Raw genomic sequence first — 27769 nt, forward strand, 5'->3', positions numbered from 1 at the left:
AAAAACAACAACATAAGCTAGTAGTAATAGCAACAACAACAATCTCAATGAATTTCTTCCCTCTTTTACATACCCCAAAAACAAACTCATTTTTATTCACCCTCATCCAATCATCATCGGTGACGGAGCTTGGTATGGGCTGAGGTGGGCCACGGCCCACCCTCCCAAAAACAAAACAATTTTTTCTTTCTTTTTGAAAATACTAAAACACCCCTTGTATAAAAGAAAAATCCAAAATGGCCCACCCTCTCCACTAGTCGAGCATGGTCCTTCCTTCCCTCAGGCTCTTCTAACATGGTGTTTCATGCAATTTTCAATTTCAACTTCATCTCTTTTTATTGTCTTTTCCTGTTCCGCTTCCAATTCACCCAATCGACGTTTCCATAACCGAGTTGAAAGCCCTCATCGCAGTCTCTCTCACTCTCACACTCCTTATCTCAGTTTTTTCACTTCCAATTTGAAAGTTTATTTACCGTATCTTGTTGTTTTGAATTGATAGGTGTTTTGTTGTTTTATGTGTTTTGTTTTGTTGTTTTTTCACTCCTTACCCCCAGTGGTTTTGACCGCCTACCTGTCTGTATGGATGGGTAGACGAAGTGCAGGATTAGTTGCTTTGGTGAGTTGCTTGGATAGCGGGAGCAATCTCTGTTATCGGTTCCGTAGAGTCGTAGGATAGGCTCTGATCTAGGATTTTGTCTTACGATTTATTATAGATTGTCTATCCTGGATTTATTTATGTTTTGGAGGATTTTATGTTGATGTATTTGATCTCATGACATGTATAATTTTGAGGTGTATGGTTTATATCCGCTGCGACTGTTGAGAATTTTTATACATGCATGTTGTTGTTGGCGTGGCGTCTATTTCTTGAATATTTATATTATTCGCGTGTTTTATCGCTTTAATAAAAATAGGACGTTACAGTCAACATAAAAATACATTGTTTTTAAAAATGTGAACTATATATTAATAAAATATATGTGAGTGTGAACTATATATTAATAATAATGTATTTAAGTAGTTTTTTTACAGGAAGATGTCAGTATATATTTATTTATGAAACTTAACGTGAGCTAATAAAATATATATTTGAGTATACGAACTATATTAATGAAAATACATGTGAGAATATGTATTTTTACGGGACAATGACAATAATTGGTTAAAATCAATTTTTTAGTGGAATTGGCTAAAATTATTGTTTTTAAATATCGTCAACATAAAATTACATACTTTTTATTTTAAAAATGAGAACTATATATTAATAAAATATATGTGAGTGTGAACTATATATTAATAATAATGTATATGAAGAGTGTTTTTTTTTTTTGTTTTTTTATAGAAATATGTCGGTATATATTTATTTATGAAACTTAACGTGAACTAATAAAATATATGTGAGTGTGAACTATATATTAATAATAATGTATTTAAGTAGTTTTTTTACAGGAAGATGTCAGTATATGTTTATTTATGAAACTTAACGTGAGCTAATAAAATATATATTTGAGTATACGAACTATATTAATGAAAATACATGTGAGAATATGTATTTTTACGGGACAATGACAATAATTGGTTAAAATCAATTTTTTAGTGGAATTGGCTAAAATTATTGTTTTTAAATACCGTCAACATAAAATTACATACTTTTTAAAAATGAGAACTATATATTAATAAAATATATGTGAGTGTGAACTATATATTAATAATAATGTATATGAAGAGTTTTTTTTTATTTTTTTATAGAAATATGTCGGTATATATTTATTTTTGAAACTTAACGTGAACTAATAAAATATATGTGAATATATGAACTATATTAATAAAAAATACATGTAAGAAAAGGTATTTTTACGGGACAATGAGAATAATTGGTTAAATTTTTTTTATAGGGGAATCGGCTAAATTATTATTTTTTAAATATCATCAACATAAAAATACATTGTTTTTAAAAATGAGAAATATATATTAATAAAATATATTTGAGTGTATGAACTATACATTCTTAAAAATGTATGAGTATTTTTTTTATCGGAATATATGAGTATATGTTTCTTTATAAAACTTATCGTGAACTAATAAAATATATGTGAGTATATAAACTATATTAGTGAAAATACATATGAGAATAGGTATTTTTACGGGACCCATGAGAATAGGCAAATTCTATAGTACATTCAATAAATTTGGGTGTATCGGTACACCAAGTCGTAAAATTAATAATAAATTAGTTGTTTTATTGAAGAAAAATAATTATTTTCTATCATTGACAACTAAGATAATTAAATTTTATATACCAAAAGCTTCGACGAAATAAAATTTAATTTTTAAGAATTTTTATTACTCATAACAATGAATATTGATTATTTTTTATGACAAAATGTAAATTTTGTAATATGATCCTTATAAACAATGAAATGATGGTTTTTCTTATGAAATGATGTTTTCTAAAATATAAATATTGACAAATACTTTTTTATTTCATTAAAGTGATCTTTAATTTATATAATTTGTGAAACAAGAGTATTAGTACACTCAAAATTGTGAGTGTACCATAGAAGTTCCCATGAGAATAATTGGTTAAAATTAATTTTTTTTAAGGGAATTGGCAAAAAAAACATCGTTATTGTATTTAAATTATCTAGACGATACTAAAAAAATCCACAATTCATATTACTATATTTCTTCTGCATCTACGTCTATGAAATATTTTCCTATGTAGTTCGTAGAATCAATTGATATTGCCTTTTTCTTTTTAAGTTTCACTTACTATCATATATATATAATTCATTACACTTGCATCAAATAATTATTGTCGAACAATATACATAAATACTAAGATTTAAATACATTTTATTTTCTTCACCATGAACAAAAATAATTTCACTTTTCCAAGGCACCCGTGTCGATACGCGTTGTGAAGCTGCGCTACCCGTACTGTAGCACGGGTATCTCGACTAGTTTTTGATAAAACAAGTGCTTTTTTCAACACTTTTAATCTCAACCATTAGTTTTCTATTTTGTCACATATCACACATCCATAATAGTAAATGAGATAAATGGAGCAAACTCAAATGGAACTAAAATGGACTCAAATTGAGTCTTTTAGCATACAATTCAGATTTGGATGTTATCAACAACTTGTATTTTGTCCTCGTCTTTTTAATAAATAAAAAATGGTTGGTCTCATTCAATTTCTTATTCATCTACACAAAACTCAACCATTCACTTTCTAATAAACCCAAGTCCCTCAATCTTATCTTTAGCTTCTCTTCTAGCGGCTCTCACTCTCTCACATACTCACAAACACCAAACACGGTCGAATCAGATCTACATCTCCTTGAATATTTTAAAAGTTAAAAGCACGGTTAACAATTTTAATGTTCATGGCTTCCTCAAGTTCTTCTTCCAGCACCAACTTATTCGTTGCGGACCATCCTGTGGGGGTTGAATCTCGTGTACAAGAGGTTATTCAACTGCTGAACACCGAACCATCAGAAGAAACTCGAGTGATTGGGATATGTGGTACTGGAGGGATTGGCAAAACAACAATTGCCAAAGCAGTTTATAATAAAATCCATCACCATTTTGAGGCAAAGAGCTTCCTATTAAATGTCCGGCAAGTTTGGGAACAAGATAATGGCGAAGTTTCTTTACAACAACAACTTCTTTCTGATATCTACAAAACAACAGATATAAAAAAGATAGAAACAGTTGAATCAGGAAAAATGATATTGCAGGAAATGCTTCCACAGAAGAGGATGTTACTTGTGGTGGACAATGTGAATGAACAGCATCAATTGGATGCTTTGTGCATAAGTTGCAAATGGTTTGGTCAAGGAAGTATAATAATCATCACAACAAGACATAGTTATATGCTTTATTATCGAGTTTATAAAATGGAACCGATGAACATACATGAATCTCTTGAGCTTTTTAGTTTGTATGCATTCAAGCAACCAAATCCTATTGAAGATTTTGCTGACCTTTCTAGAGAAGTTGTTATGAACTGTCATGGATTGCCGTTAAGTCTTGAAGTCATTGGGTCCTTTTTGTTGACTACGAGAAGGAAAACAGAGTGGAACAGTGTATTAGAGAAACTCCAACAAATTAACAGAATGTATCACTTAAGTCATGCCAGAGTCCAAGAGATTATAAGAATAAGTTTTCATGGTTTACGTGATGGTGATGTGGAAAATATGTTTCTTGATATAGCTTTAAACTTATGTGGGATGGACCAGGATGATGTGATTAAGATATTAAAAGACAGTGTATATTATTCTGCAGAAATTCGAATAAGAGTCCTTCTACAACGAAGACTTGTAACTGTGGATAGCAAGAACAGGATTTGTATGTATGGTCCAGTACAACATTTTGGAAGAGATATTAATTGCAACGCTAGTTTCAACGTGTAGCGTAAGATATGTTTTTAAGATATGTATTTATCATTAATATATGCTTTTTTGTTTTTATAATAAATAAATAGTTTTGAGGGAACCGGAAGCAAAGTGGACGTTAATCAGTTTTTCTGAAGTTTGTTTGTGAATAGAAATTATATATCAAAGTTCAAGATTAAAAATTAATATATCCTCCCCTGTCACTATTTTCAGCTATTACGCCAGCTTTGATATTTTTTATTTTTTTGGCTTAATTGCACTTTTCTTCCCTATCTTTTGCTAATTGTGCAATTTTGCACCTTTTTTTTAACCAATTTTGCACCCCATATTTTGTCAATTGTGTTTTGTTCAAAATCATCATTAAAAGAGGGAAAAAGGGCAACAAATCGGATGCAAAATCAAAAAAACAGAAGAGGGGTGCAAAATCGCACAATTGGCAAAAAGATAGGGGGCAAAAGTTCAATTACACACAAGAAGGTTCATCTAACCAGAAAGATGGTAAAAAATGGGGTGCAAAATCGCACAATTAGCAAAATATAGAGGAAAAGTGCAATTAAGCTTTTTTTTTTTTATAATAAATTTCAGGGAAAGCTGTACGACGTGTACGACGTGTTCTTGAGTTTCAGAGGGATAGATTGTCGTGCAAAATTCATTTCACATCTCTATACTTCTCTTCAAAATGCCGGTATTCATGTTTTCAAAGACAATGATGAGATTCAACGAGGAGATCAGATCTCATTCTCACTTTTGAAAGCAATTGAAGAGTGTAGAATTTCTATAGTTGTTTTGTCTAGTAATTATGCTAATTCAAGATGGTGTATGTCAGAGTTGGACAACATCATGAAAGTTAGCAGAAGGGAGGGTCGGATGGTTATACCAGTGTTCTATGAGGTAGATCCCTCAGAAGTACGACATCAAACCGGCATGTTTGGAGACGGTTTTGAAAAACTCATCTCAAGAATTCCGGTGGATAAATATACGAAGATGAATTGGAAAACAGCGCTCCTTGAAGTTGGTAGTACAGCAGGGGTTGTCATTCTAAATTCCAGGTAATAAATTTAATTGATTTGTCTTTACTTAGTATTGTCAGCTCCTTTTGCTAACAACTTTTATGACAATTATTTTTTTCTCTCTTTTTATTGGTCAACAACAATAGAGAGAAAAAGGAAAAAAGAAAGTAAGAATATAATGTGAGTATGAGAGAGAAAGTTGTTCAAAAGTTGTCAAAAAAATTGTACAAATATCATTTTTCATTTAAATTATTGTTGTACTCCTATGCAACTATCTGTCTAGAAATTTTCCAAAAAATTGTTCTTAATCCAATTGGTATTTCTAATAGTATATATGCTATATCTCTTCCGTAAACTAAAAACAATAAATCTTTAATTTTTAAAGAATTTTGAATTATAGCCAATTTAAATGATTCAATTAAATTACTTTTATTTTACATTATTTTTGCTTGGATGAAGTAATAAAAAATTGGGTTTTGTTAACGAGTGTCCTAGGGCACTCTTTAAGCATTTTAAATCATGAAATTATTCTTTAAAAAGGTGAAATAGTTCAATTTTCAATGCATTGAATACACAACTTTTCATAAAAAGTTACCATTTATGACCCTTAAAAAGTGCTCCGGGGCAATCGTTAACATGTCATCATTTTTGGACAATTTTATAAATTTTAATTTTTTGGACCAAATTTAAAAATTGAAATTATGGGTCAATTTGGAAATTTTAAAAATTTTGAGGGGCCGAAGTATAATTCTTGGAAAATTTGAGAGGTCAATTTGCAATTTTATGAAAATTTATTGGGATCAATTTTAAAATTTCAAAAAAATCGAGGATCAAAACGCAAAAATTTGAAAAAATTATAACCATGAAGAAATTCGAAATTCTTAACTTTTAGGTGTCAATTGCTCTAAATTTAACTTGAACAAAATACTTCATAAATTTCCATCATTTTGAAATTTTTTCAAATTATCATCCAAACAATGAAATTCATCCCTCAAAACATTACATTACCTCAAAATGTCCCCCCATCAAAACACACTTTTGGGACAATTGTCAAATTTTATAGACTAAAATATGGTTTTAGTTCATTCAAATATGACTCGTTTTGGTTTAAGTCCCTGTAAAAAAAAATTGTAGAAAAAGGTCTCTGCAAAGTATTTTGTTTGTTTTTAAAATGGTCCCTCCATGGACCTTTTTCTACAATTTTTTTTTTACAATGACTAAAACTAAAATGAGACATATTTGCAGGGACTAAAACTATATTTTAGCCAATTTTATATCAAATTGGTACGTATGCAATGCAATGCAATGTGTTTGCCTAGTAGGCGTGTTAACTGTTAAGGCCACACCAAAGTAGGACTCCCTGCCAAACCAGCTTACTCTATAATGTATCGATGGCAGTTGAAGATTTGTTTGGCAGAGAGAGAATCAACCTTAAAGGTCTGTTTGATTCGAGAATTAGGAGGGGAGATATTTTAATTAAAAACGCATTTGGTTCACAAGGGGAGGGGAGGGGAGGGGAGGGGGAGGGATTTTAAAATTATTTTACTGTTTCACACTTAAACTTAATTAAATAAAAGAAATTATTTGTTTTTACAATTTCATAAAACGACGAAAGACAAATACACATCTAGGCCGTTTATTTTATCTCAAATTGGCTCATATATTTTGCACAACAAGACATGAATAAGTGATTTAACAGTGAAAAAAAGGAACAACAAACAATAATAAACTGAATTAAAATAAGATAATAATAATAATAATAATGATAATAATAATAATAACAAGGTCGTTGGCAACAACAAAATAGTAGTATGAGTAGTTTGTAGTGTACATGCAACAAATAAGAGTTGTTACAAGAAAATAATGAAAATATAACAAAATAAGAGTTGATAGATAATAATAATAATAATAATAATAATAATAATAATAATAATAATAATAATAATAATAATAATAATAAAAGTTGTTACAAGAAAAATATAACAAAATAATAACAAAAATTGTTACAAAAATAAGATATCTAATAATAGTAAGATTGTTACAAAGATAATATAATCTAATAATAATAAAAGTTGTTACAAGGTTAATATTTAAATTTGAAATTAATTTAAGGATAATTATGGCAATGCAATAAATTTTTAAAGAGAATAGCTCCCCTCCCCTTCCCTTATAAAAATTGAACAAAACACTTCAAATTAAAAATCTCCCCTTCCCTCCCCTCCCCTCCAAAATTCTCGAACCAAACGGACCCTAATTAAATGAGTAATAGTCAATTTCCCCCTGAAATTGTAAGTTTCATCAATTACCCCCCTGAAATTAACAAAATTTCAATTACCCCCCTGAAATTTCACAACGCTAGTCAATTTACCCCCTCCGTCAAATTTTTCTGTTAGTGAACATGACGTTTTGCAAATACCCCCCTGAAGTTTTGCACTTATGTGCAAAATGCCCCCCAAACTTTTAAATTTATATTTATTTTTTTTCTTAAAAACAAACAATTAATAGTTAAATATTAAAGTTAACTATTAATTTTGGAGTTTGGAAAAACTACATACATATATACATCAAAATAGGGGAAAATGTGTATTTTTAAAGTGACAATAATGATTATTTCTAATACACAAATTATTATTGTTAGAGGTTTATAAACAAATTAAAAATCAGATTTAAATTTATATTTTCTCCTTCACCATCTTAGTTTTTAACTCCTCCAACTCCTTCAACAATTTGCTCAAACCATTTAAACTACACAACCCCCAATATTAATCCACAAATCATTCCATTATCCTCTAGTCCTCTTATACAAAGGTTATATTATCGTTCATGCGCTTACTATTGGGTTCATAATTTGTAGGAATGAAAGTGAGGATATCAGGAAAGTAGTAGCCCATGTTACCAAGTTACTAGACAGAACAGAATTATTCGTTGCAGACCATCCAGTGGGGGTAGATTCTCGTGTTCAAGATGTTGTTCAACTATTGAACTGTCACGAATCAAAAGACCCTTTACTGCTTGGAATATGGGGTATGGGAGGGATCGGCAAAACAACAATTGCTAAAGCTGCTTATAATAAAATTCGTCACGATTTTGATGCAAAGAGTTTCCTCCTAAATGTCAGGGAAGATTGGGAACACGATAATGGGCAGGTTTCTCTACAACAACGACTCCTATCTGATATCTACAAAACAACAGAAATAAAGATTCGTACTCTTGAATCGGGAAAAATGATATTGAAGGAAAGACTTCAGAAGAAAAAGATATTTCTTGTGTTGGACGATGTGAATAAAGAGGACCAATTGAATGCTTTGTGCGGAAGTCACGAATGGTTTGGTGAAGGAAGTAGAATAATCATCACAACAAGAGATGATGATTTACTTAGTAGGCTTAAAGTTCACTATGTGTATAGAATGAAAGAAATGGACGACAATGAATCTCTTGAGCTTTTTAGTTGGCATGCATTCAAGCAACCAAATCCTATAAAAGGTTTCGGTAACCTTTCTACAGATGTTGTCAAGTACTCTGGGGGATTGCCGCTAGCTCTCCAAGTCATTGGGTCTTTTTTGTTGACAAGGCGAAGAAAAAAAGAGTGGACGAGTTTATTGGAGAAACTAAAACTCATTCCCAATGATAAAGTGTTAGAGAAGCTCCAATTAAGTTTTGATGGTTTGAGTGATGATGATATGAAAGAAATATTCCTTGATATTGCTTTTTTCTTTATTGGGATGAACCAGGAAGAAGTAACTACGATATTGGAACACTGTGGGCATCATCCAGATATTGGAATAAGTGTCCTAGTACAACAAAGCCTTATAACTGTTGATTGAAAGAACAAAATTGGAATGCATGATTTACTAAGAGACATGGGAAGAGTGATCGTCCGCAAAAAATCAAGAGAGGGAGGCAAGGAGCCTAGTAGGTTATGGCGTTACAAGGATGTTCATTATGTGTTGTCAAAAGACACTGTAAGATCTTCTTATGTGATTTTTGCTTTATATATCTGTCATCACAAAGTCTTGAAATATATAATATTTCCTTTTATTGTTATTTCTATTTTAATAGTTGTTTATTTTTCCTTATGCCACTCATTAGATTAAGGAGTTGATTAGTTGTATTCTCTTCTATAGAAGGAGCACAATTTTCATTGAAAAATAACTCTAAAGTTATAGAGTAATTTCTACATGGCATCAGAACTCCCGATTTTCGGGGTCTTGCTTCCACATAAACCCTAGCCGCCGTTATTACGGTACTTTTTGTTTTTCTGGTTTTTGATATCCAGAAATCACTGTTCACGTGTGCCCTGTTCATACCGTGATTACTGTTTACGTACACTGTTCACATCGGTATTATTGTTTATACCGCAATATTGTTCATCCGTGCATTATTCATAAAATAAAATAAAAAACTCAGAATCTTAGCTTGCAGTTTTCTGAGTCGGATCAAAAAGTGAAAATAGAAAGGGGATGAATAAATCTAAGGCTAGAAGAGAAATGATGCGGGAAACAGTGATGACGGGTAAGACAATTTTCAACTCATCAACCGAAGATCGTGCACTCCAAGATACTTCGGATCGAGTGCAAAAATCTTCCTCAAACTCACTTACGTTCACAAATGAACAATATACAAGCTTCTTGAGTCTCAAACAACTTCCGGTATGTTTTCTTTCGGTTCCATTGCCCAAAAAGGTAATTTTTTAGAGTCAACCCTTCTTAGTGTCAAACCAAGTCGTACTTGGATTGTTGATTCAGGTGCTACCGATCATATGACAAGAGAGTCTAGTATGTTTTCTTCCTATAGTCCTTGTGCAGGTAATTTAAAAATTAAGATTGCTGATGGTTCTCTTTCAGTCGTGGCAGGAAAAGGTTCTGTCATTATTTCTCCATTGTTAACCCTTCAAGATGTTTTACATGTCCCAAATTTGTCGTGTAACCTATTGTCTGTCAGTAAATTAATCTGGGATAAAAGGTGTCAAACTCATTTTTTTGATACTCATTGTTTGTTTCAGGATTCAATCTCGGGGAAGACGATTGTCAGTGCTAAGAAGAATGGAGGACTCTACTACCTTGAAGATGAACTTGAAACTGGACATCAACTTGGACAAATAAGTTCTTTCTCTGAATCCTTTTTTGTTTCAAATAATAAGGATGATGTTATGTTGTGGCATTTAAGATTGGGGCACCCAAGTTTCAAATATTTAAAAATCGTATTTCCGAAATTGTTTTTTGGTCATGATTTTTCTTCTTTTCAATGTGAAATTTATGAATTTTCAAAACAACACAGAAGTTCTTTTCCTGTCCAAACATATAAACCTTCAAAACTTTTTTCTATTATTCATAGTGATGTTTGGGGGCCTAATAGGATTAATTCTTATCCAACAAAAGATGGTTTATCACCTTTACTGATGATCATACTAGACTTTATTGGGTATATTTATTAAAAGAAAAATCAGAGGTAGGACAAATTGTCAAGAATTTTATTAAATTAGTGCAGACTCAGTTTAATTCCACTATACAAGTTTTCAGAACTTACAATGGAACTGAATATTTTAACACAGTTTTAGGAAACTTTTTTTTTTATGGAAAATGGGATAGTTCAGCAAAGTACATGTGTTAGCTCACCCCAACAAAATGGAATCACAGAGAGGAAAAATAGGCACCTTCTTGAAATGGCTAGAGCCTTACTTTTTTTCCACTAAAGTTCCAAAATACTTATGGGGTGAGGCTGTATTAACTGTTGCACACTTAATAAATTGTATGTCATCTCTTGTTTTAAACCTTAAGACTCCTCTCGAAACCTTTTAAAAATTCTTTCAAAGTGCCCCTATTTCAGCCGATTTGCCTTTAAAAATATTCGGATGCACTACTTTTGTCCATGAACACAAACAAATAGGCAAACTTGAACGCGTGCTAGTAAACGTGTCTTTGTTGGATATTCCCCCACCCGAAAAGGATATAAATGTTTAGATCTCAATTCTAAACGGTTTTTGGTAACTATGGATGTTACTTTTTTTTGAAAATAAACCTTTTTTTTTAGAACGATCATCTTCAAGGGGGGAAATCAAATGAAAATTCATCTTATTTTTTTTGAAGATTTAATTCTTTTCGAAAATATGTTTATGTCACATAGTTCTAGGCCATTTGTATCTAAAGAAAATGCCCCAGATAATGTAAGTGAACATACTCCTTCCATGAGTGAGGATGTCACAAAATTAGTTGCAACAAACCAAAATTCTAATAATGACTCTTTGGAACCTAATGATAATCAAGAATTGATTCAAATGTCACTACATGAACATCCTTATAATGAAACAGAAAGAAAGTTTGGAGAAGTTGAAGGAACTTGGAAAGGAATAATTTATGGAAGAAGGAACCATGATAAGGTAGTAGAAGACTTGATTCCTCAGCACAGTCATGAATCTGAACCGAGGGAGAATCAACCTATAAAAACAAACAAAGGTAAAGGTAAAATTTCTCCATTTTCATGATCCTATTCTTGATTTTCCAATAGCTCATAGGAAACCAGTTAGGGCTTGCACCAAGCACCCTATGTCTAGGTTCGTATCATATTCAAATTTATCCTCCTCTTTTTCTGCATTTACCTCTCATTTGTCTTGTATAGAAATTCCAAAGAATGTACAGGAAGCTCAAAATGTTCCAAAGTGGAAGGAAGCTATGTTTGAGGAGATGAGAGCTCTTGAAAAGAATAACACTTGGAATTTTATGACTTTACTAGTTGGAAAGAAAATTGTGGGTTGTAAGTGGGTGTTTATTGTAAAATACAACTTTGAAGGTTCAGTAGAAAGATATAAGGCAAGGCTGGTTGCTAAAGGGTTTACTCAGACACATGGCCTGGACTACTCAGATTTTTGCTCATGTTGCAAAGTTGAACACTATTAGGATCCTCTTATCTCTGGCTGCGAATTTTGATTGGCATCTACATCAATTAGATGTAAAAAATGCATTTCTTAATGGTGATCTAGAAGAAGAAGTGTACATGGATGGTCCTCCAGGTTTTGAAGAAAAATTTGGGTCAAAGGTGTGCAAATTGAAAAAATCTCTTTATGGTTTAAAGCAGTCTCCAAGAGCTTGGTTTGAAAAGCTTACTCAATCAGTAAAGAAACAAGGATAGACTCAAGGGAAGTCATATCACACTTTATTCATATTGTACACTCCTGGTGAGAAAATTACTATTCTAATTGTTTATGTTGATGATATAGTTCTTACTGGAGATGATGTGACAGAGATGGAGAGACTAAAGAGAAACCTCGCAACAGAGTTTGAAATCAAAGACTTGGGATCTCTAAAGTACTTTCTTGGCATTGAAATAGCTAGATCAAAGAAAGGAATATCGGTATGCAACGGAAGTATGTTCTTGATCTCTTACAAGAAACAGGTATGAGTGGATGTAGACATGTTGATACTCCCATGGATCAAAATTTGAAACTTTGGGAAAAGGGGGACACACCTGTCGACACAGGAAGATACCAAAGGTTAGTTGGGAAATTGATTTACTTGGCACATACAAGGCCTGACATTGCTTTTCCCGTTAGTGTTGTTAGTCAATTTATGCATGCCCCTTATGAAGAACACGTTGATGTTGTCTATAGAATTCTGAGATATTTGAAGGATGCCCCCGGAAAAGGCCTATTCTTTAGCAAAACCAATGATAGAAATGTGGCTATTTTTACTGATGCTGCTTAGGCAGGATCCATTACAGATAGAAAATCGACTTCGGGTTATTGTACCTACGTGTGGGGAAACTTGGTAACATGGAGAAGTAAGAAGCAAGATGTAGTTGCTAGAAGCAGTGCAGAGGCTGAGTTTATAGCAATGGCCGAAGGAATTTGTGAGGGTCTTTGGATTCATTGAGTTCTAAAGGAGCTAAAGATGACAGTAGAACTTCCATTGAAATTATATTGTGACAACAAGGCCGCAATAAGTATAGCTCATAATCCAGTTCAACATGATCGGACGAAGCATATTGAAATCAATCGTCACTTTATAAAAGAGAAATTAGATTCTGGAATACCATGTCTCCCTTTTGTGCCTTCAAATCAGCAAACAACTGATTGATATCTATGCACCAACTTGGGGGGGGGGGGTCCTTTTACTGTTATTTCTATTTTAATAGTTGTTTATTTTTCCTTATGTCACTTCTTAGATTAAGGGTTGATTAGTTGTATGCTCTTCTATAAAAGGAGCACAATTTTCATTTAAAAATAACTCTAAGGTTATAGAGTAATTTCTACACAAAGACATAGAGTATATAAGCATTTTAGTCCGTAAAATTGTTAAGGTTGGTAAATTTACTTCCTCAAATTACGAAATACCAAATTAGTTTCTTCAATAAAGAATATCAATCCATTTAGTTTCTGCGTCATATTATTTCTTGAATAAACCTCCATCAAAACCAATAAAAGAGATAGATTGACATTAAACTTGTGGCGCAAAATTTGAAAGAATGACTAAATTGATCGTCTGTTGCAATTTCAGGGACTAAAATACCTATTTACTCAAAATAGATTATCCAAATACCACTTACCTAAACTATCTATTTTATTTTGGTTCACAGAAAACTTTAGATGTCAAGGGACTGACTTTAAAGATGTCAAGAATGGACGCCACAACTTATTTGGAAACTAAAGCATTCGAGAAGATGAATAAGCTTAAATTGCTTCAACTTTCTGGTGTACAACTTAATGGAGATTACAAATATCTTTCGAAAGATCTTATATTGCTTTGTTGGCATGGATTTCCTTTAAAATGTACACCAGCTGACTTTCATCAAGAATGTATCGTGGCTGTTGACTTAAAATATTCCAATCTGGAACGAGTGTGGAGGAAGTCCCAGGTACAAGTTTAGTTTTCTTCTTGATCTTGTTTCGATACTAATTAATTTTTCTCTTAGAAGTAATAAACAGGAGTTCACTTCAATGGTTCACTGTACATCTACTTAATTATTTTTCTTATAAGGAAATCAAAATAATAAAAGACAGAGTAGAGAGGGTCCTCTTACTCTTACACATCATATACTTGCAAGAATACTCAGCTATACAAAAATAGGAAAGAACCAAGGGGAAAAAAGTTGGACATCCTCAATAGGACGTCCATTCATCTCTATTGGAAGTCCTAAAATTACTATCATTAGTTTACTCAAAGTTAAATCATCTCCCTGACCTGGTATTTTTGCTAAAACTTCAATATGATGAAGAGAGGTTAATATTTGTTAGGAGGAAAGGCTAATAGTCATCTTTTAATAATTGCTCTTAACAATTCTATTTGTTTCTATCTAATTTTTTTTTTTTTTTTTACAGTTCATGAAGGAGCTGAAGTTTCTTAATCTTAGTCATTCTCATAACCTGAGACAAACCCCGAACTTTTCAAACTTGCCGAATCTTGAAAAGTTAATACTCAAAGATTGCCCAAGTTTGTCCTCGGTTTCTCATAGTATAGGACTTCTCAAGAAAATTCTTTTAATAAATTTGAAAGACTGTACAGGCCTTTGTGAACTTCCAAGAAGCATCTATAAATTAGAGTCGGTCAAAGCTCTCATTTTATCTGGATGTACAAAAATTGACAAGTTGGAAGAGGACATAGAACAGATGACATCTTTGACCACCCTGGTTGCGGATAAGACTGCTGTAACAAGAGTGCCCTTTGCAGTAGTAAGATCAAAAAGCATTGGATTTATTTCACTGTGTGGATTTGAAGGATTAGCACGTAATGTGTTTCCTTCAATTATTCAGTCTTGGATGTCTCCAACAAATGATATCTTGTCATTAGCTAAAACATTTGCAGGCACACCAGCTCTTGAACTCTTGGATGAACAAAATGATAGTTTCTATGGTCTACCATCTGTTCTTAAAGATCTTCAGAATCTTCAACGTCTTTGGTTGGAATGTGAGTCAGAAGCTCAACTAAATCAAGCTGTTGCAAGTATTCTGGATAACTTACATGCCAAAAGTTGTGAGGAATTGGAAGCAATGCAAAACACAGCACAATCCTCAAATTTTGTGACTTCAGCATCCACTCATTGTTGCAGTCAAGTTCGCGGTTCAAGCTCACAAAATTCCTTGACATCACTTTTGGTTCAAATTGGAATGAACTGTCATGTCGTTAATACGCTCAAAGAAAACATTTTCCAGGTTCTCTCTTTCTCCCTTTCTTATTTGACAGTTGCCACACACACACACTCCTCTCTGTATTTCTCTGTATATCACATAATCACACACTGACACACATGTAATTTAGATATTCTTCGAGAAAACATTTTACTTTCTTCCTCTGTCACCTCCTCCCTCCCCTGTACACCCACGGTGACACGGTACACCTATTTTTATCTATGTGTATATATATCACTGTCACACACCTCTTTGTACTCTCACACATTTATAAGCTGGTGAATAATATTTTTATAATTGATTGTTTCCTTATTTATCCCATTTACTCTTAAAATTTGTCATGTACTATTATTTAAGTGTATAACTAGAATACCAATAGAAGTATAGAACCAATGTGGTTGAATAATGTTTCATTTTCTCATATGTGGTATGTACAGAAAATACCTCCCAATGGGTCTGGTTTACTCCCCGGTGACAATTATCCTAATTGGCTAGCCTTCAATGATAACGGTTCTTCTGTAACTTTCGAAGTTCCACAAGTGGATGGGCGTAGCTTGAAAACCATCATGTGCGTTGTCTATTCTTCTTCTCCTGGTGATATAACATCAGAAGGCCTTAAAGTTTTGTTGGTGATAAATTGCACAAAGAACACCATTCAGCTCTATAAGAGAGACGCATTATTAGCTTCCTTTGATGAAGAGATGTGGGAGAGAATAGTATCAAATACAGAACCAGGTGATATAGTGAAGGTTATGGTTGTTTATGAAAACAAATTTATCGTGAAGAAGACTACAGTTTATCTAGTCTATAATGAACCAAATGATAAAAAGATAAAGCACTGCCTTGAGTCAGATAATAAGGACATTGGATCTAGTGGTGATGGAAATGTAAGTAACAATGGTCTAAATTTGTGCTTCCATATGCAGATTTTTATTTTATTTTTTATTTTGTTATAATGTAAGGAGCCAATGAGAATTTATGAATCAAATTGGATTAATTGGCAGTGTCATTTCTTATAACCTATTATTTTGTTATTAATTCAATCTACCTTTTTGTTTTGAGTCTAGATATTTGGTAGACTCTTCTTCAGACTTCCTTCCCTTGTTCGAACTGTTCTGATTTCACGACCTCTCTGGCTCTGTTTTCCTGTTATTCTGTTTTGGTGGACTCGCATTCTAACAAACGAAGAAGATTAAGGTAGGAACCTATATGACTGCATCCTATTACAAAGTGAAGCCTTGTATTAATAATGATTTCTTCTTGCTAATATTTGATATACTTGCTGATATAGACTATTTTGTATGAAACAGGAAATGGCATCCCAGAGCTCTCAAGGGACGAAATTACTTTGGGAGATGTCCAACAATATTTTAAATTGTCGTCGTGGTTAACTTTAATGTTGCAGAAAATTACAGACAAATATAGTTGTAGATACCTCAAAAGCATTTAAGTTGCGAATGAAAATGCAGTTGCGGACTACAATTTAAAACCAAGAAGTACAAAAAAGAAGCGGAGAACATGAAAGATGGGTTGATGTCAGTCAGCAGGGCATATGAGTAGGATGCAAAGCAAGTCAAGCAGTAAAATTGATGTATCAGACAAAGCTAACAAGAAGGGGTAGAAAATTCAAATAATAAGGAATGTTCTCCCAATACAAATGAGTCATAGATCAGAGTATCTTTCTTTGATCTTCATTTCATTTGTGTTGTTGATATTTGGATTTGTGTTGAAAGGGATAGGGGGATTGATCTCCCAACTCATATTTATTGTTAGAGTTGTGGATATGTGCTTCCTGGTCCTGGGAGACATCGATAATCGTATGTTCAAACCCTAGGCTCTCTTGGATACGTTCTTTTTTTTGGATACGTTCTGGATAAACATATTAATTTATAACTTCTAGCATAAGCGCTATCGTGATAATCATTTATGGATAAATTATTTTTTATCATAAAAGATAAAATAAAGTTAAATTGGTTTGGCATAAGTTGTTTTTAAAAACCTATCTTGAAGAATTTATAAAAATGGGTTCAAAACAGCTTACAAACAATGAAACAAGTGATAAGTTTGTTTTGTAAATGCTCTCGAAAAGTCTTGTGGTGCTTATGTTATGTTAGTAGATAAAGTAAAATATGCAAATTCAAATAGCCTTTACTAATCCAGTATATTTAGACTCTTCCTTATTAAGCTCTCAAGTAGCAGTAATTTATTTTTAAAATGTATAACTTAACGTGCATGAAGTACGTTTTCATTGTGCTACTATTCTTTTAACTTGCTTAAAGTTCGGTCTAAACTTGCAAATGAGTCGAGTTGAGTCAAATTTGGTTCAATTCGGTTCGATAAAAATTAGATCAACACAAAACTCAACTTGAGATTGTCATTAGTTTTTTTAGCTCAAACTCGATTCGATTCAAGTTCAGGAACAATTCGGCTCGAAATTCTGTTCCCTACTTTATTCTTAGTTGAATTAAGTCATTCTTTTTAAGGAAAAGTCATATTCAACTATCACATTGATTATATATTTGATACTGATAGTTGGTTAGATCCATTTTGGTCGTTGGAATCTTAAAACATTAAACCTATTGACGTATCCTTAAGATATTTTGCATTAATTAGGAACTGGTTATATGATAATTCTTCTAGAAGCGAACACACTTTCTAGCCTAAGCTTCTCTGAGTTTGACACAATTATCATTTTTCCACTTAAAACCCCTCCTTTTTTTTTACACACACACGTTATACAATGGTTATTTATATAATCGTTTATGCACTTGCTATTTTGTTCACATTTTGTAGAGATGAAAGTGAGGATATAGGAAAGTAGTCGGTTAGGTCTGTTTTGTTCGTCAAATGGAGAGGAGAGAGAATGATACTTAGAGAAGAAATTACGGAAAATTTGAGACCAAAATGTAAAATTTGAAAAATTATAAGAATTAAATTTTTTGAAATTCTTAACTTTTAGGTGTCATTTGAGATTCTCTAAATTTAATTTGAACAAAATACTTCATAAATTTCTATCATTTTGAAAAGGCTTAATTGCACTTTTGGACCCCTAACTAATTTAAATACAAAACAGCCCCCTATGTTTTGATTTTTTGACAGTTTTGGACCCCCAGTCCATTGTTGACTCGGTCAACACTGACGTGGCACCCTAAGTAAGGTGCCACGTGTCAATTTTTTAATTTTTTTTTGTCTTAGGGGTTACCAAAGTTATCATTCAAATCGGGATACACAAAGTTTATAACCCCTTCGATCTAACAACAACCGACAATGTTTTCGATATAAAGGTTTTCCAGTACCACCGTAACCATATAAGAAAAAGAAACCACCGTCGTCAGAACCATCAGATTCCTTGATCTTGTCATGCACGCATCTTTGTTCATCAGTCAACATCAGTAACATATCAGCGCGTGTCTTTTCCAGTTCATCCTTGTTGTAATTTAGCTCATCGACGATAAGCTTGTTTGTGAAGGTTGGCATGTTTGCTGCGTTTGGCTTGGGCATAGATTTGAAATCAGTAAGCGAACGTCTGTTTTTCTGAAGCACATTTCAATTTCAAACAAACACAAGTTCTTCAAATCATCGGCACCGATACGCAGATTTGTATATTAAATGTAAAGACACAAAATTAATATTAGAACCTTTGCATTCATTTGCGTACAGGTTGAAGAGAAAGTAAAAATCTAAGCTTTACATGAGAAGCCTTTATATTTAAATGTATCATTATGTGTTGAAACATGCTTATTTTCTCCTCTGTCTTTCTCCTAAAAACTCAAAATGCTAGGGAAAATTGTAGCCTCTTTTGAATAATATAAAGTATTCTAACATAACAATAAACACAGTTGCATCAATTAAGACGTCTTCGATATAAAGATATCTTCCTTCCAAACAACACTTGATTCTAAAACTCTTGATTCATCATATGTTAGTGTTTTTTTTTTTAACATAGAACACAAACCTCTAAGAAAATTCAAAAAGCAAGTGAATTGTTTTGGTCTCATAGCCTCTTTCTATAGATTTTCAAGCTCACTTTGAAACACCGAACTCAAATTATTTGCCATGATTAGAACAAAAACCAAAACAACCACCATAAGTAACAAAAAAAAGTGAAATACAGAGCTTAACATCATGAAAAAACACACCATAAAAATATATAATCTCATGCTAGAAATTATATAAAACAGAAACTCACAACCCTGTTTAATTCTTCAACTATTTTTAATCAAAGCTTAAATCTTTTCAAAACAAAAATTAACAACGACCAATCGAGCAAATTGATTGGTTCAAAACTACAGCACTTGAAAACCCAATTGCTCTATTTTGATTCTACGCTAAATAGTTGCCGAATTAAAGCTCATGTAATTCAGAGGGAAAACAATAGAAAACTTCAAAAGTATATAATAAAAATCATCAAATGTTCCAAATATGATAAAAAAGAAGAATCAAGGAGACCAATAACACTCATCATGGGAACATTTTAGGATCGAAGAACCTTCGAGACTTTTAGCACGAATCTCGGCGAAAGAACTTCATCCTTCGGTTCTTTTTCAACTGAGTTATCTAGCTTCATGACTTATATTACATTCTTGAGAAAAAAATCATGAGATTAAAACTATATTATTGGAATCAAAAGAAACAATCATGAGAGAAAATAATCATCAAAGAAAAAGCACAACAATAAACACGTTTCAGTTTTCAATTCAGAAAAAAAAAAGTAGTCCTTGATCCACAGCTCCGCGGCTTTGAAGACACACAGTTCCTACACTCCACCGTAGTGCCACCACACCAATGTATTTATCATTCATGAGCCAAATCACGATACAACCCATTTCCCATGGTGGGCATGACTTCAGTGACACGATTTCAAGACGGTTAGGTAGGATGATTTCAATTCTAGGTCAGAAATGGAAGATATTTTAATTACAAATTTATGATTTAAAAGAAACACAAATTTAAAATTCAATAAAAGGAAACCTAATTGGAAGGGTGATTGTAAGAATAATACCTCTTTGCAGATTCCTGATCTTCTTCAGCGGCGATAAAAAGAAACCTTTTCCGTCGATCAAAACTAAATAGATTTTAGCGACCTTTGATTAGGAGTAATCTGAGAAGAAAAATAACATATTCGTTGAAGGTATTACGGCGACAATGATTGTAACGGATCGCCACAGCTGACGACGTGGAAGATGAGACAACGGAGGGAGGCAATGGAGAGAGAGTTCGGCAGTGGTGGGTGAATATTGGAAAGTGGAGGAGAATATTGGTGTGAAGTGTACGTTACCAATGCACTTGTGACTTAAAATTGAAAGAAAGTGTTTATGAGGAACAGATGGATTTGGAGCCAAAAAATTAGAAATAGGGTTTGGCAATTAGGGTAAACCTAGGATTATACTCCGTCCGTTTCAAAATATAAGCAAATTTTACTTTTTAGGTTCATTCAATTAATGATACATACATCATTAATTGAATGAACCTAAAAAGTAAAATTTGCTTATATTTTGAGATGGATGGAGTATATAAAGGATTATAGGTTCAGTTCTAGTTCCCATGTTGCCCCTCCTTACATAAATATATTCACTAGTTTGTCGTTAAGTGATGAAATTAACCATTCAATACCTCATAAATAATTTTCTCACTTGTTTATAAATCAACATTATTATTATTATTTTTGAAAATCCACATTATTATTATCTAAAAATAAAACTCTAATTAATAAATTTAACTATTAATTAGATCTTGGGTCGTTACATCAATCATGGATGTTTTTCTAATATATTACCTGGAATAAAATCATGTGTTTGTTTTGCGTATTTTGAGGTGGAGCTGTAAAAAAAAGGGTGGCGAGAAGATTTAAACCAAAAGAAAAATAACATTTCTCTTTTCTTTAAACATCACAAATTTATTTTCCTTAAAAAAAAAAAATCAATCACAAATTTATTTAGTTTACTCTCTTATATATGGGACATGATATGAATGATACAAATGTGTTGGTATATATACAGGAATGTGATTAATCAAGAAAGTCAAGCTGTTTGTTGATAAGAATTTTGTTAGTCATAGAATTTTGTTAGAGTCATAATTCAGTTTAATTTGATGAATGGTAGTGTTAAAGTGTTCCTGGTGGTGATGTGTATTATTGTAATTGAGAAATTAGGTTATAAATTTTAAAGGAATGTGTAATTGTTAAAGGTGTTCGTTTAACAACCGAATTAGAAGTCTATGTGGAGGTAAGCATCACCACGTTGAACCGTAAAAGCTTAAAGATGGTTGATACACACAAACACGAGACTGATGAGTAGGGGCGGATCTAAACATTTCATGTATGTAGGGCTAAAATTTTAAAGAAACAAGATCAAATATCTTCATGTGTCCTTTAAGTTTCATGTTTGTTTCAGATAGATCCTTTAAGTTTCTGAGGTTTCAGATAGGTCCTTTAAATTTCGAGTTTGTTTCGGATAGGTTCTTTAAGTTTCTAAGTTTTCAGATAGGTCTTTTAAGTTTTGAGTTTGTTTCAGATAAGTCATTTCTATCAAATCAATTATGGCTTAACGGAGGTTGATAGAAAGAACATATCTGAAAGAAACTCGAGACTTAAATGACCTATCTGAAATCTTAGAAACTTAAAGGATCTATCCGAAACAAACTTGAAACTTAAAGGACCTATCTGAAACCTTATAAACTTAAAGGATTTATCTGAAACAAACATGAAACTTAAAGGATCCGGAGAGGTATTTGGTCAAGAAACAATAATGCAAACTATATTAAAAATAAAAAACAAAGTTTTATTTATAAGGGGTAATAGTCATTTTGGTCCCTGAATGTGTAAGGAATAGTCATAATAGTCACTCAATGTATCAAAATTTTAAAATATCTTTGATCATGTGCATTTCGTTAGTCCAAATAGTCTCTAACATTAAAATACGTCGTTAATATTGTCATATTAATCATTCAATATACTTACTTATTGTCATTTCATGGATTATTTTGATTAATAAAATGCAAAATCAGAGACTATTTTAGAATTTCCTACATTCTATGTAGTACTTTTTATAGTGTATTAACAAAAAGTCTCGTACCGACGTTCACGTCTATCCATATTTTAAATTTATATTTTACTATATATATAATTTTATATTATATACTTTAATTTAATTTTTTTATTTTTGCTTTTACAAATTTAATTTTGTAGTCGAATTACCTTCATTCTTTGTAGTCCTTTAATTCAAGTTTCACTTTCATTATTCAATATATATGATTTTAAATTTGACTTTGAAAAAAAATGTTGTTAAAGGAAAATTTGTGGGTTCCTTATTATTTATGATGTAGATTTAATTTGAAAAATAATTTTGTACAAAAAAAAATTGAAAAAAAATTGAGTTATGAAGGGAGAAAATTTCCTTAAAAATATTATATAAATGTTACAATATAATATTAATGTTAATTTAATATAAATGTCAAAATAAATTAGTAAAATCTATGAAAAAGTTAAAAAACTTCTTTTTTTTTTTAGCAAAAATAAAAAAACTCCTTTATCCTATAATATGTGTCCGGTTTTTTTAAATATTTCAACTTAAAATAAAACGACCATTTCAAATTTCAATACAATATTATTTACTTTTTTTAATTGTATCCTCTATTGATTCATGTTATACAGGTAAATTACGTAAATTCTAGTATATTATGTAATGTAATTTGTTGTAGTTCAGTACTTTCTCACTTGAATTCAATGTTTATAGAGGTAAATTAGGTTTTATTTCTAAAATTAGGTATTACATATAAATTCTTGATTCTATCAATCCATGTCTAACTTTTGTCCCTATGCTTTAAAGTTAACCATGGTTGAATAACTACTTAAAATATCCAAAAATTATACAATTATACTGCCAGATACATCAAATCTCTCACGTGGTTTACAACAAATCAACATGTTTCTCAACACTTTACTTGATTCATACATTGACCACTCTGATAGTCAAAAAAATATAACGAGAATGCCTGACTGTAGCAAAATGCTTGCTACATTAAACTGTGGTTTCAAACACTCTTGGGATATCAATAGGATGTTGGAAAATGAAAGAATTGGAAAGAAATTACTATTGATGCTTTTGGACACTCTAATCAAGGGTTTTGTTAAGAAAAACATCCGATAGTTAGAGTTGAAGGCTATTTCAGATACTCTTAAGCTGTTAGAGAATTCACTTTTGACGGGGGAGATGGAGTATCGAGTCTCTTGATCAGGGCTGTTCCTTGGGGGTGCAAACAACTCTATAGAGCTGGGCTTTCGAAATTTTGGGGCCCAATTTTTTTATTTTTTTTTTATAAATATAATGCATCTGATAATTGTATATATATAAGTAACGTGTAGATATGTTGGATAAGTTCAGATGACTGAGTGGTAATAGTGTTTGTTTTTGCTTGCAATTTTTGGCCGATACTTGTAGAATAAAATAACAAAACTCTAACAACAAAAATTATAATTATTCTCTAAAAAAGTAAAATAAAACAACTTTTTTTTTTCCTCTTTAAAAACTGTGTTTTTTTTCTTCTAGGGACCTATATTTACTTTTAGAGCCGGGTCTCCAATATCATAGGAACGGCCCTGCTCTTGACTAGCAGCGAGGATAGTAGACCCTAAAAAAAGAGAAAAATGTCATCCAAATCCAAATTGATTTGAACCCAAAACTTTTTTTTTCTTTTGAAATGTGAAACAAAAAATTGAAGCGTAAACAAATTGATCTTACAAATATACCTCTTTATTTAAATTTTTACAAAAAAGGGTGACAAAAATAAAAACAATCTATACATGTATCCAATTTTTTTTACATTTTGCATGTATAAGAGACGACGACATTTTGAGAGATGGGAGGTGAGAGTTTTGATTCAGAAGAAAGTGATTGAAATGAGCGTAAGAGCTAGTCATTAAAATAGACCATTAGAATATTTTATGTGGTATTATTTAAAAAGATATCATTTATTTGGTATATCCAGAAGTCCTAGTTCAACTGGCAAAATGCCGAAATTGTTAGGCCGGATATCATGACCGGGGTTCGAACCCTGGTACCTCCACTTATGTGTGTGAGTTTATAATGGCTTTGCCATTTCATCTATCTACCAAAAAAAAAAAAGATACAAAATTTTGATGTAGTACTTTTTCTTCTAATTATACCAATGATTTATGTGTTAACCATTTTATCTTTTTAATAATATTATTTAAAATTTTAATTAACAATTTAGTTTTTCTAAAGAAATTAAAAATTTAGTTAAATATCATTAAAATAGAAAGAATCCCATTATAATAGGGAATCATTAAAAAAGAATAATATTCATTCTAAAGAGAAATTTTTTGACTTACTAAAATTATTTGAGTGTGGAATATGCTAAAAAATTATAACTAGATGATATTTTTTTTAAAATGAGGGCGTAATAAGCTGTTTTGTATAAATAAGTTGTTTTGAATAAGTGGTTTTTGAAAATGAGATCGTAATAAGCTGTTTTGTATAAATAAGTTGTTTTGAATAAGCTGTTTTTGAAAATGAGGATATATTAAGCTGTTTTGTATAAATATGTTATTTTGAATAAACGATTTTTGAAAATGAGGTCGTAATAAGCTGTTTTGTATAAATAAGTTGTTTTGAATTAGCAGTTTTTGAAAATGAGGTCGTATTGAGCTGTTTAGTATAAATATGCTTTTTTTGAAAAATAGATCGTATTAAGCTGTTTTGCATAAATAAGTTGTTTTGAATAAGCTGTTTATGAAAATGAGGTCGTAATAAGTTGTTTTGTATAAATATGTTGTTTTGAATAAGCGGTTTTTGAAAATGAGGTCGTAATAAGCTGTTTTGTATAAATAAGTTGTTTTGAATAAGCGGTTTTTTAAAATGTGGTCGTAATAAGCTGTTTTGAATAAGCTGTTTTTGAAATAGAGGTTGTATGAAGCTGTTTTGCATAAATAAGCTGTTTTGAATAAGTATTTTTTGAAAATGAGGTCGTAATAAGCTGTTTTTGCATAAATAAGCTGTTTTGAATAAGTTGTTTTTGAAAAAGAGATTGTAATAAGGTGTTTTGTATAAATAAGCTGTTTTGAACAAGTTGTTTTTTGAAAAGAGGTCGTAATAAGCTGTTTTGTATACATAAGCTGTTTTGGATAAGTTGTTTTTGAAAAAGAAATCGTATTAAGTTGTTTTGAATAAGCTGTTTTTTATTTTTATTTTTTAAAAGAGGTCATAATAAGCTGTTTTGTATAAATAAAGCTATTTTGAATAAGTTGTTTTTTAAAAGAAGATCGTAATAATTTGTTTTTCATAAGATAAGCTGTTTTTTAAAAAGAGGCCATAATAAACTGTTTTGTATAAATAAGTTGTTTTTAAAAAGTGATTGTAATAAGCTTTTTTTTTTTTTTTTATAAATAAGTTGTTTTGAATAAGTTGTTTTTTAAAAATAGATCGTAATAATTTATTTTTCATGAGATAAGTTGTTTTGAATAAATTAGAAGTTAAATTACAAAGTATAACAATGTATTGATTTTAAGAGGAAAAAGGGTAAAATAATAAAATTATAACATAAGCCCTCCATCTCCTTTCCTTACTGGCTTTTTAACTCCCAAATAAGGGGAAGGTTTTCCCTCCTTTCTCCCTTCCCTCCCTTTCCTTCCCTTCTCCTCCTTAGTCTTTCCTTTCCTTCCCCTCAAAACTCGCAAACAAAGCCTTAAGTGTGGTGATGTATGCGGATTATGCTACTGTGAAATTTTTTGATACATTACTCGTATGATTTATCTTAAATGCTGTAGTCCTTTTAAAGGTCCTGATGTTGGGTGTAAATTTGTTGTTGAATTTTCTGACTCTATCAAATGTTTTTTTGGCATATATGATTTTTTTTTTTTTTTAAAACGAACTTCCACATGCACAATGGCAATTAAACTCAAGTGGTTGATGAGCACCACCAAGAATAAATTGTTTAAAAGAATCTAAATTTCATTCGTGAAATAATTCTTAGTTAAATTTTATTTAACTTCCAACCAAACTCCAGATTATCATGACCTCTTTCACCTGAGAATCGGAAGGTTAACACCAAAAGAAATGAAGCACTAACTTGTCTCGTAAAAATTGGTGCAGAAAAGTCATTAGTGTCTTCCTTAATGGTTTGGATTTGGAAGGCTTTGCTTTTGAGTTTGCGTTAGTTGGTTTTTTTTTTTAATAAATGTTATTTGTAATGTAAAACTTGTATATATAGAATGATATATTATAAAATAAATTAAAAAATAGAAATTGTGACATTAAAGAAAGAATCTTGAAACATTGTCGTTTTGTACTGAGAATGACCGAAAATGCCAACTATCTTTTTTTGGAGTGCATCTTTGCTCCATTTAGGGAGCCTCCATTTATACCATTTCACTTCATAGATGTTGGACATGTGGCAAATATAAAACCAATGGTTGAGATTAGAAGGCTTAGAAAAAGCATTTATTTACCGGAAAATAAACACACGCCTCTGCTCTTCCTCCTTTGCTCTTCCTCCATTGCCGACCCTTTACGTCAATCATCATCTTCTTCCTCCATTGTTCTGTTTCTCTTTGTTCTATTTTTCTCATTATCACTGCTTATGTCTCTAACTCTTCTTTTTGATGGGTCATAAAAATTAAGTATGATTCCAAGTCTGGAATCAACAACACAACCACCGTCTTAAACTCTCTATTCTCTTCAAGCCACCGTCACCAATTTCATCTCTTCTGGTTTAGTCGGTTTCTTCTTCTTCTTTTTTCATGAACATCTCTCTTTTCATGTAGTAACTATTTTTCTTTTCAATTTCAATCTTTACATATTAATTAGCCTATTTGTAAGTAACTAATTGAATAAACAAAATTGAAATGGTACCAACGTCATGATTCTGACCCTTTTGATAGCAAACAAAGTTGAACGGATGATCAAAGGATGATTTTTTTTAAAGACTAATCCATAGTCAAATTCTTAAAAGTTTGTAAATTTATTATCTTAAATTTGAGATTGTATGGTGCCCCATGTTAGTAAATTCAGATTTGACCAATGTTTCAATTGTGAACCTGAAAGAGATTTGGTAATGAAAAACACAAACCAGAAACAAGAAAACAACACAGACGTTTTGTACCGGAAGTGGAACGACGGTGCCTTGGTGGCGGCGCCGGCGAAAGGGAGATGGAGGGGCGGTGTTTTTATGAGATGAAGAAGAAATGCGTGTTGTAACATTGGAGGAAAAGAGGATAGGCGTGTGTT

General features: G+C 31.6%; 1 protein-coding gene across 6 annotated transcripts; it reads left to right on the forward strand.

Annotated features, from left to right (window-relative positions):
* The first annotated feature begins 3197 nt into the window (after positions 1–3197).
* LOC11433989 (disease resistance protein RUN1) lies at positions 3198–17462 on the forward strand. 6 transcript variants are annotated; one of them, XM_024769480.2, is made up of 7 exons: positions 9230–9372; positions 10413–12896; positions 13979–14257; positions 14721–15551; positions 15965–16414; positions 16595–16724; positions 16838–17461. In XM_024769480.2, the coding sequence occupies exons 3-6, from the start codon at positions 14012–14014 to the stop codon at positions 16721–16723; spliced, it is 1656 nt and encodes a 551-aa protein (XP_024625248.1). In that variant the 5' UTR covers positions 9230–9372; positions 10413–12896; positions 13979–14011; the 3' UTR covers position 16724; positions 16838–17461. The 6 variants fall into 6 exon arrangements, 3 of the variants coding, with proteins under 3 accessions (XP_039683572.1, XP_024625248.1, XP_024625247.1); XM_039827638.1 differs by lacking the exons at positions 9230–9372; positions 10413–12896 and adding an exon at positions 5313–5449; XM_024769479.2 differs by lacking the exon at positions 10413–12896 and having other exon boundaries at positions 16838–17462.
* Positions 17463–27769: the final 10307 nt, after the last annotated feature.

This window comes from Medicago truncatula, chromosome 7, assembly GCF_003473485.1.
Source record: "Medicago truncatula cultivar Jemalong A17 chromosome 7, MtrunA17r5.0-ANR, whole genome shotgun sequence".
Taxonomy (NCBI): domain Eukaryota; kingdom Viridiplantae; phylum Streptophyta; class Magnoliopsida; order Fabales; family Fabaceae; genus Medicago; species Medicago truncatula.